Below are 11,481 nucleotides of genomic sequence, written 5' to 3' on the forward strand. Positions count from 1 at the left end.
GGTATAAATACATATTTAGCTGCTATCTATTTCTTCTTTTTTTTCAGTGGGTGATGACACAGCAGAGAAGTTACCTAGTAATCGTGCCCGTGGAAGAGTCCAAGCATTGTTGAGTGATGATGAAGATGAATAGTTACCTTTTAAATTCAGTAATTTTTCTTAATTTTAGAAAAGTGTTACCGTGACCTTTGAGTTATTTCTTGTAATCTATAATTTGTGTGTCATTATTTTCATATGTGTATAAAAGTGAATTCAATGCAAGTAAAATATTTGTTTGCATTCAACAAGGAAGCTGTTTGAACTCGACTGAATGTGATAGCTATTTAATGATTTTAGACATTGTCTAGCCATGTGTCATATTGTAATCATCATTTGTATTCTTAATAAAGTGACAAAAAAACATGCACACCATACCTCTACTGTCAGTCTTTTGAAAATTATTTTTTTGCATATACTTTATAGATGATAGATGTTAGATTAGAATATGTATTTGTTTAGATTTTATTATATTTCATAGAAAATTATGGGAGACAATGAAATGAGTTGTTTCTATCCTAGTGGTAATAGTCCACCTAATCTTTGGGTTTTTTCCATGGCAAATAATATAATTTCATTGCTGTACAGGTGGCATATTTGAAATTTAATACATCCTTTTACTTGATGGCCTATTTTCCTGTAACCTTTTAAGTAAGCACTTCACAAATAAACTTTTGTGTTAAATTTATTGAGTATTTTGGGTGGTGAAAGAGTGTAAACAAAATTCTGAGATATGTACTTAACAACTTGACAGGGTATGAGAGAGGTCGAGGGCTTGAGATATTCCTCTGAATTTGTCCCTAATGTTGACTGCCTTCCATTTTTTCATAGCATACTTAGAACTCACTGGGATTGCTAAATGTCTGAAGCATAGTTTATTAGTTAATATGTTGGTTAATTATTTTTCATTTCAATCTGCTTTTCATCTCTGTACTGATTATGGAGGATTGTTTGGGGGTTACATAGAGAAAATGGATAGCTTTATATCAAGGAAAGCAGTAAACTTGACCTTCCAGGTACAATTTTTCTCTTTCCCATACATACCAAAATAATTGTCTTGCTCGAGAAGCTGCCATTTAAGATCCTACATGGTGCCTCTGGCAAAATAAAATATACATTCTTTTCAATTACTGCAACACACAAGAATCACATGGGGTCGATGGCTTTGTGTTGTTGGTGTTTGTAGCTTGGCCTTTATTTAGGCCTTGAGAGCATTCTGAGGTCACCCAAACTTTGTTGACAGCAATAAAAGACATGGAACGACACTAACATAAGAAATACAAACTGGAAAGCAGATAATTGAGTAATTATTTCGTGATTGTTCCTCCACAGACAATGCTGCAACATCAAATTTTAGTTACATTAACAAAGAAGGATGCACTTGGTGTGAATTTTGGTGCATTTGGAATGTGGGAGAGGGGACGCGAGCAACCTTCACCCATAATCCACTTAGTCACAGTTGTCGGACAATATCGGAATAGAAGCGCATATCCAAAGTTCGCACACCTTTATAGCCACTCTTCATAGACCGTAGGCTCCATGCCTGCATTCTGGAATATAAAAACATTTCATCACTTCTCTAAAAGTTGGCAACAGCAATTTGTTTAATGCCAACGAGGCGCCAAATAAGGGACAAGTCATCTCACTACACATCCTTTTTTACCTTCTACCATCTTCCGCTTTATATTATCAAAGATGAACGCCCTCCTAGCAGCACACGCGAGATGAATTTTGCTGTATTCGAGGCGTGGGAGGGGCAGAAGCGAGCGGGTAGGGGACGGGTGCAGCCTGCTGCTCTTGTACCCGAGATGCTGCGTGGGCATTGGAATATTTTCTTCACGGATTCAAATTTGACATTTTATGGCTAAACTGTGGCAGATACGTCAAAATGCACAAAATTTTTGTTCTAAAAGGGCAGTAACTTGGCAAAATCTATAGGGAATGACCATAAAACATTTAATTTTTCAAATTTTGACATTCCCCCCCCCCCTTAATTGCATTTGAGCGAGGGTCAGGGGTTCACTTAGAGGTCTCAAATTTTTCAGGCCTTATTTGTGATCAGTCCCACAACTTTTTTTATTGGGCCAGATGGATTTGAAAAAAATCGATTTTTCCGATCCTCCCAACTGTACATACTGTACAAGTTTCCCCTTGTTGCCTAGCCAGCACTTTATCATTCCTCTCCATACACTCCACCATCTCCATTCTCCTTCACACCCACATCTCAAATGTCTCCATTGCTAATGCAATTCTCTTCTTGATATTGTTGCTCTGTATGTGTATTCTTATTGCCCTATATCTTCTTGTTCATAGTCCACGTTTTTCCACTTCTTTCTCTCCTCCATTTACCCACCATCTCACCTGTGATCCAACTCACTTCTCTGCCTCTTTCACTATTAAATTTTAATCCTCTCCCACCCTTCCTTTACAATCTGCATTTTTCCTACCTCCTGGACACTATATAGTTATTATTGCAATATTGTTGATAATATGTATTATTCTCCAATTCCTGGTATTCCATTCTCTTATAATCTTTAGATCTTCTGAGTGCATCTGCAACAGGGAAGCGGTGCAAGTTTTTCACGCTATTCCTTAACTTCTGTCTTTTCATTACGTGATCTATCTGCTATTTCTCCATATTCTCTGGGCTAAATCGAAAGATTATTACTCCTGGAGTATGTATTTCACGCTTTTAGATTTTTAAATTACGATATCTATTTTTTGCGATTAAATGAAAAGTGAAAATTTTCAAGCACACGAAAACGCGACAGCTAAGTATGAATGCTGGGAAAACTCCGTGTGACGTCGTTCTGGTTCCCGCTGCCGCAAGTAAGGTGACCTTGGGGCGAGGCTTTGAGCACTGATATGATGCAGGAAGCTAGCAGGTAGCAGAGTACCATGCTAGCTGGTAGCACTTAGCTTAAATAAGGATTATTATTACCTTATCAAACGAAGAAAACTTTCTGACCTTAGCCAGTTTTAATAGGTGAGTATTAAGACATGTTTCACTGAGATCTGTGCCTCATGCATTTATTGCTTGTGTACCTACAGCCATTCTTCTTCTCCCTCTTTTTGGTCTTCTGTCTGTGATACTGCTGATAAGTCTGCAGAGTTTCTCATGATAAGGATCTCAAGGACATTTTCAACCTTGCTGCTATGAACACAGCTGCCTTTAAGAGCCAAGTCAATTTTCATGAGTTTCCATTGCTTATTTGATTGTGCTTCATGTTTTCAGAGTGGAGATAGACAATTGGCAGGGTTTCCCAGTGAGAAATGGGTGGTGGAGTCCACGTGGAACCCACGTGGAATCCACGTTGAGTGGTGGATATTTGGTGGTGGTGGATATTGAGTGGTTGGACCCACGTGGAATCCACGTTGATTTCAAGTGGATTTGTGGTGATTAGCATTAAATGGTAAACAGAATTTCTAATTTGTGGAACTTAACTCTCTGGTGTAACATTGCGTCATTTATCATCCTGAAACCACGCTAGTTATGTGAAAATGTATCGCACATTCTATTTTTATATAATTCGTGGAAAGGCAGACATGAGAGCACATGAAAAATTGTAGACACATATATAGAAGGTTTAGACATAGAGTGGTTGAGGTTTTAATGGTTTTAGGACAGCACCTACTGCTGTTTTAATTTTTCCACCAAATTTCCACGTGGGTTCCACGTTGATTCCACGACCAAAAACACGTGGTATCCACGTTACATTTCCACGTGGGTTCCACGTGGATTTCACCACCCATTTCTCACTGGGTTTCGATTTCCATTTCAGCAGTGTTTTTTATGTGACACCATTGCCTGGACTACCTTTCGTTTGGCTCTTATCCTTCAACCTCTTCGGCATGAATAGCTCTATTAGGAGTAATTGAGAAACAGTTTTAGTGCAGGTCTACGGTTAGTTGAAATATGCAAGCCTTTCCACCACAGAAAGGCTGTACCCGCAGAGAATGGGTCTCAAATATTATACACCAAAATAACAAAGTAAGAACGCTATTGAAAGACTGAAACACAAAGAGGAGGCACTCTCATGTCAAATCTAGTATGCATATTTAGCCTGTCTTTGGCTGACGATCGTTGGATAAAGCTGCTAAAAAGCACAAAATTTTATTTGTGAGTTTACTTGTGTTTCAAAAGTACATATTCTGAATTTGTTATTTATTTTTTTATTGCAACCTTGCTAAGTGTATTTTTTACCAGCACGAATACATTTATTGGTTGATACTTCACATAAATATTTGATTTCACTAGCAGGTGTATTTCCTCCAAAATCTCGTAGACAATATGTTTAAATTTTCCAGCAATAGTAGTAAAGTATTAGAGTAATATATTTTCCAATTTGAGGAAAAGATGCAGTCTGCATTTCTTCAATCAAAAATCAAAATGCTTGTTGTTTGCAACATTTTTGGTTGATACATGTATGTGGTTATGTTATATAGTAGAGCCGGTGGAGGAGTTTCGGAAATGGAGAGGAGAAGGGAAGTGTTTGTGGGAAGCAACAGGCTGATATTCCAACAAATAGTTAATAGAGTCATGTATGATTGAGGCTCTACTTTATTTATTTTTTCTCAACAGCAAACACCATTTAACAATGATCGATTACAATAGTGGAATTAAATTAAACACGCCAAGATAATAGTAATACAAACGAATTCATACATAAGGAGCAACAATAGTAGATAAAAATATCAAGAAGAGATCAGCAATCAGGGCAATCAATATCACAATGACAACGAGAATGGCAATCTACTAGAAATTACCTCATGATACTATTTTTGGAAAATTAAATTGATAATCGTGGACTATGAGTGGGAAGATATAATAATAGCATAATGTGAATAACAAACACTGTTAACAAAGTGAGATAATTAATGTTGCTAACAATGTAACATTAAAAAGCTACAATAACAAGCGCTACAAGGTGATAACAATGGGAAATGACTGACCCATATTCCAGTAGTGGCTGGTGGTTTTACATCCAGGGTGTGCATTAGAGAAGATATACAATAATGAAAAAGGGCATGAAGTTCAAATGAATGCTGCTGAATGGCTCTGAATGCATTGACGGACTAGGATCCTGAGCACAGGTAGTGTAGGTGGCAGCTATACCGCTACACTACCTGTGAGTTACTCACGAAATATGCACGAGCACACTTGCGTTGCGTTGAGTCTGCTCCCAGCACCCATTTGAACATGGCATGCCCCCCCCTCTGCTTGCCTTGTCCTGCCCGAGCACCCACAAGCAATCACATAGACCGAATATGTGGGCGGTGCGATGACACGGGATCGCACACTTGTAGAGCAGTGAATTCACCAAGGAGATAGCAGTAGCTTTTGGCACTTCATATCCCATATCTGTGCGGACAGGATTTTTATCTTTCTCTTTGCAAAGGAATTCATAGTTTTCTTTCATAATTCATTCATCTTTGGGTGTGCAGTTGCTAACATGCGTATATGCATGTGCCACCACTGCCATATTCTGATATTTGGCAAACTAGGGACTTGTAGCGAACCACAAGTGCCATAGGATCTGAAGTCCATAGTTGATCTGAAAATAAATATGTACTAGGAGAGAATAGGGTGGTTTCCTATTATTTTTTTATTGCCTATATCGAAAGATTATTACTCCCGGAGTATGCTTTTAGATTTTTAAATGACGATATCTATTTTTCGCGATTAAATGAAAAGTGAAAATTTTCAAGTGCACGAAAACGCGACGGCTAAGTATGAATGCTGTGAAAACCCCGTGAGACGTCATTCTGGTTCCCGCTTTCGCCATGTGAGGTGACCTTGGGGCGAGGATATTGTGCGCCGCTGCGATGCTGGCTGCTAGCAGGTAGCAGAGTACCCTGCTTGCAGGTAGCGCTTGGCTTAAATAAGGATTATTAATACCTTATCAAACAAATTAAACTTTCCGACCTTCGGCAGTTTTAATAGGTGATTATTAAGAGATGTTTCCCTGAAGTCTGTGCCTCATGTATGCATTGGAAATCTCAGATGATGTAAAACTCCTATCTACTCGTATAGAAACTAGGTTCCTGTGATGTCACGTGGAGTGGCATCGCATGGGTGCCAATCTGGCCTTTTTCAAATGAGGATAAAATCGACCATTGCCAATCCTCTAAACTGGTATTTCTAAAACCAAATAATTTGTATATTATTAATACACTAATGGTGGGTAATGAATCGCAATCAATGCCTTTCGTTTTCTTTGATGAAGGAAACTACCCTATTGGCACGAGAGATGATGTCCGATTGATGATCAGCTGGGCTCAGTGTCGAACTCAGGATTACTCCAAGGTCCTTTAAAATGTAATATTGTCTTAAAATCAGACCATCGACATACTAAACCACTGGATTGGCCTCAGAAATTCTCCTGAATGAGACAACAGAGCACTTTGATGCATTCGCATTAGACCTACACCACTGGCTGATGTTGTTGAGGGAAAACTGAAGATGTTCTTGGTCCAGGGAAGAGCTTAACTTTGTGAAAACCTTGATGTCACTGGCAAATAGAAGGTGATGAACTAAAATGACTCTGCTGATGATGTTCATAAAAATATTGAACGAGAGGGGATCCAAGTGGGAGCCCTGAGGTAGTCTAGAAGTAATGGGAAAGAGGGCTGCGGTAGTGCCATCACACTTGACCATGAAGAGACTATCTTTCAAGAAAGTTTCAAGTCATTTATGCTGTATGCCTCTAGTTTGGAGATCAGTAGACAATTATGTACTGACTTTGTCGAATACTTTTGAAAAATCTAAGTAGACAGAATCAACTTGGCAGATGCTCATGAATTCAGACATAACAAAGTCCTGGAATTCAAGAAAATTTGACTTGGTAAATTAGCAACAGAGAAATCCATGCTGCTCAGCTTATATACACTTTCCGAGATGAAAATATAAATGGTCATGTACAATGCTCTCTTTATATAAGACCTTAGCGAGTGCAAGCAAGATGGCAATAGGCCTATAATTCTTCATGTCCCTGCGAACTCCTGACTTGGAAAAAGCCAAGTTTGAGTCATGATGGGAACACTCCAGCTGCTAGCAAGGCTGAGAAAATCACAGCCAGTTGAGGTGCCAGAACAGGAGCAGGATGTCTGAGCACCAAGAGAAGTATGTCATCAGGAACTGCTCCTTATTTTCTGGTTGAGGGGTTCTAATCTAGACTGAACATCAGTGGCAGTAATAGAACATTGAGGAACTGATTCATTCCAACTGAAGGCAAACTCAGGAATTGGCACTGTTGCATCATTGAATACAGAAGGGAAATGGTTGACAAAGACTCTCTCATTTACCACAGGCATCATCAGCAGATTAGGGACCAAGATACACTGTCAGGAGAATGGAAGGATTTGATCTCAGACCAGAAAGCTTTGATGTTTACAGGAATACTCTGTTCTATTCTACTTGTGTATTCAGTGTGGCTTTGGCTAAAAATGACTTTGTATTCTCTTCTAAGCTGGCTGTAGGGGAGGGTGGGGCACAGTGAAACATGGGGCAGGGTGAAACAATTCAAATTTCCCTCCTCCTGACAATTCTATGAATTAGTGCTCTCTGTGTTATATTAAGGAACTAACACCACAACAGCTGCTGCAGTCTCATGGCTTGTGCTCTTCTAGTCTCCTGTTGATGGATCAAAACCTATTTTAAGGTGAGAAAAGTAAATAATTCCAAAGAATTATTTCACACTGACAAACTTTTCCTTTTCATGGGAAATCTTAACTTATCATTGTATTTACTGTTACCATTTCTTAAGTTTTGGAGACCACCAAACATATTTCTATATCTTCATTTGTTTTCATGCAGTAAGTTTATTTATTCAAGATGGCCTGGTGGGGCACACTGAAACAAGATAAATGGGGCACAGTGAAACATGTTTCACTGTGCCCCATGTCTCATTTAGGAAGAACTATTTGACTTGAAATATGCAGTGTGGATTACTATAGTAATTATTATTGTTATTCTGATGGAATTTCATTATTTTCAGAATAAAGATTCCAAAAATGAGGAATAGAATAAGAAAGAGCCATATTGGATCCTTCACAGATGGTGAAATGCGCGCTGCAGTTCATCTTGTTCTGCATGAAAACTATTCAATCAGGAAAGCAGCCAAAGAATGTAATGTCAATTATGTAACACTCAGTCGGTATGTTTATTTGTTTTTTGCATGTGAACATCTTGTAACATTGAAAGTTTTCTGAAAATTTTTTTAAATTTCAAATAAACAGTAAACGTAAACTGACATTCAAATTTTCCAAATAATAATTTTGAAAAGATTCTTTTCAGGTATGTGAGTAAGCAAAAAAAGGCTAGTGATGAAGGGACTGGTGAACATGTTCGCATGACACCAAAATATCAATCCAGATTGATTTTTACAGCTGAACAAGAAAAGTGCTTGGCTGACTATTTGATAACATGCTCAAAACTCTGTTATGGTCAGTCGACTCGTAACACTCGAGAGCTAGCTTATGAAATGGCAGTGGTGAACTCTATACAAGTGCCAAAAAACTGGCATGATGACTCTGCTGCAGGTTTAGACTGGCTACGATTGTTCTTGAAGCGAAATCCAAATTTAAGCATTCGGCAGCCTGAAAACTGTTCTCTTTCTCGTTGCACATCATTTAATGCACACACAGTGAAAACATTTTTTGACAATCTTGGTGCAGCCTTAAGACGTTCAGAATGTTTTGGTGATGGTTCCAGAATATGGAATCTAGATGAAACTGGTACCTCAACAGTCGTAAATAAGTCTGCCAAGGTGATTGCAGAAAAGGGATCCAAAGGGGTAAATAATGTAACAGCAGGTGAAAGGGGAACTCTAGTTACTACATGCTGTTTTGTGAGTGCATCCGGAAACACCATACCCCCTGCATTTGTTTTCCCAAGGGTCAAGTTCAGTGATCATATGTTGATCAATGCCCCTCCTGGCTCTCTTGGACTGACATCGAAAAGTGGTTGGATGACAGCAGAAATATTTCCTGAAGTTATTAAGCACTTCATCAAACATACAAAAACAAGTAAAGAAGACCCTACACTGCTAATAATGGATAATCACCAAAGCCATATTAGTATACAAGTAATAGATTTGGCAAAAGAGTATGGCATAATGATTGTGACTCTTCCACCTCATTGCAGTGCCAAATTACAGCCCTTGGATGTTTCCTGTTATGCTCCATTTAAGACCTATTATGCCGCAGCAGTTGATTCCTGGAACAAAAGCAATCCAGGTAAAGCTCTTTCCATCTACCATATTGCAGGATGCGTCAATTTTGCCCATCAAAAGGCTATGACTCCAGCTACTATTATTAATGGATTCAAAAAAACTGGAATATATCCATATAATAGGCACATTTTCACCGAGGCAGATTTCTTGAGTAGTTCTGTAACAGACCAGCCTTCTCCTGAAACTGAAGAGTGTGACTTATTGAGCCAAGAATTAAGAGCAACTGCAAGTACTTCCAGTTTAAACAATGGTCAAGGTGAAGATAAAAGAACTTTTCAAAGTCCTGCTCAGTTCAAGGGCTATCCTAAAGCCGCTCCAAGGAAAAATTCAACCAGGAAAAGAGAACCAGGCAAAAGTATGATCATAACAGACACACCAGAAAAAATCCGTATGATGGAAAAGAAAAATACAGCTATAGGAAAAAAAACTTCTGAGGCAACTAAATCATGCAGAAGTTTATTTAATGCCAATGTTGCCATTGATAACTGTGAGGGGCCCCATCAAAATTCAGACACCACGTCAGAGGGAGGACTTTCAAACCCCTTGGAAGGTAATGAGGATATTTTAGAAGGTTTTGGAAATAAAGTAGGTACAGTAAAAGTTGGTGATTATGTTTTGATTGAGTTTTCATCGAAGAAAAAATTCTACTATGTAGGTAGAATAATTAAAGAAGCAAGAAAACACAATGGCGCTGAAGTTACATATTTACGAAAAAGTTCCAAAGTGCCAAATTCATTTTTTTTCCCACATATTGAAGATATAGCATCTGTCAGCATGAAAGACATTAAATTAGTTTTACCACCTCCTTCTTATCGCAAAGGAACTGCAAGAATGAAAAGGTTTATTTCATTTAAAATTTCATTTGCCAATTTAGATGTTCGTTAAGCTTCTAATTATCACTGACTAAGGTGCAGTTTGTTTCATGTTTTTTAATCCATTACTGTATTCATGCATTGTGAGTTTCATTCTAGTGAAAATATTGCCAAAGGTAAAAATAAATGGTATTATAAAATCTGAAAAAATGTGTTTCACTGTGCCCCATAAGTAAAAAAGGCCCTGTTTCACTGTGCCCCACACATGGGGCACAGTGAAACAATTGACATATCACTACAAAAATTGATGTAAATCCATTGCTTTTTTAAATAATTCCATTTTTTAAAGTAGGAATAGTGAAGAAAATGACAAGCACCATTAATATATTTTCATTGTTATTTTATTTTCAAAAGCAATGTTTTTATAGGCAAAATAATAATTTTTGTTTCACTGTGCCCCACCCTCCCCTATCTTAAAAAGTCTTAGTGACCTCCAGTTTCTTTAACATACATGTGAACTATCTTCTTTCTGATGACCAATGTCTGGAGGTAATTTGAAAACCACTTAGGGAAGCTGAAGGAAGTTACCTTCTTCAACGGGGCGTGGTCTTGGATTATCAAGCTCAGCAATGTGAAGAACTTGCTGAATAGATAGGTATTACCGTATCAGCAATATTGGTAATCTGTGGAAGCAAACAGTCCTGAAACTAGCGAAAAATGCCATCAAGTTTGCACCTTTGGAAGTCAAGTATTAGCTATGAAAATTACATGAAACAATTCACATTGCCCAAAATAGGCCACATGTAATATGGAACTTTTCGACACTGCAAGATATACTTACTTTAAGGGGGTTATTTATTCGGCGATTTTTAGAAATGGCTTTGTCCTCTAGTGTAAAAACGTCTCAGTTACCTAGAAAGTGCAGAAGAGTGAAAATTCCATTGATCAAAAATCATTTACCAATCCACCTTGATTCAAAGTCTACATTCTGGAGATATACATCTTCTTTCCGTAAAAATTTTAATGGATATAGAGGACTAGAAGTTACATGTTGTCCGGCATACATATAATGCTTGTAGTGAAAGAGCGGTTTTACATATGTATAACATTATGTAGCGGTTTTACATTTTGCGAAGTTGAGAGGAGAGAACCGGAATAGTTTTAAATACTTAGATACATAATAGTTTTAAATACTTGAAGATAAAATACTTTTAGTTTCCACGGAAGAAATTTTGCAGTCCTCTCTATCTATGATTAGTTTTTTTAATTTTTTAAGGTGATTACCTCGCATATTTCATTTTTCATGTCTCTTTGATTCTAAAATTGGTTTAAAATCATGCAGCAAGTTTATGGCGGCAAAATTTCAAATGAATTTCGTTACTAGAAAAAAAGAACCCACC

General features: G+C 37.8%; 2 protein-coding genes across 3 annotated transcripts in view; both read left to right on the forward strand.

Moving 5' to 3' along the window:
* LOC124171935 (protein timeless homolog) overlaps positions 1 to 413 on the forward strand; it is a 577,733-nt gene extending 577,320 nt beyond the window's left edge. Inside the window, exon 29 of the mRNA XM_046551376.1 lies at positions 48 to 413. Coding sequence (XP_046407332.1) covers positions 48 to 133 — 86 coding nt within the window. The 3' untranslated portion in view covers positions 134 to 413. The remainder of the gene's footprint in view (positions 1 to 47) is intronic.
* Positions 414 to 7,517: 7,104 nt separating this feature from the next.
* LOC124171967 lies at positions 7,518 to 10,273 on the forward strand. Of its 2 annotated transcripts, XM_046551387.1 has the most exons (3): positions 7,518 to 7,697; positions 8,034 to 8,192; positions 8,333 to 10,273. In XM_046551387.1, the coding sequence occupies exons 2-3, from the start codon at positions 8,050 to 8,052 to the stop codon at positions 10,152 to 10,154; spliced, it is 1,965 nt and encodes a 654-aa protein (XP_046407343.1). In that variant the 5' UTR covers positions 7,518 to 7,697; positions 8,034 to 8,049; the 3' UTR covers positions 10,155 to 10,273. The 2 variants fall into 2 exon arrangements, with proteins under 2 accessions (XP_046407343.1, XP_046407344.1); XM_046551388.1 differs by lacking the exon at positions 7,518 to 7,697 and having other exon boundaries at positions 8,102 to 8,192; positions 8,322 to 10,273.
* The last annotated feature ends 1,208 nt before the right edge of the window (positions 10,274 to 11,481 follow it).

The sequence above is a fragment of the Ischnura elegans genome, chromosome 1 (genome assembly GCF_921293095.1).
Source record: "Ischnura elegans chromosome 1, ioIscEleg1.1, whole genome shotgun sequence".
In the NCBI taxonomy this organism is placed as follows: Eukaryota; Metazoa; Arthropoda; class Insecta; order Odonata; family Coenagrionidae; genus Ischnura; species Ischnura elegans.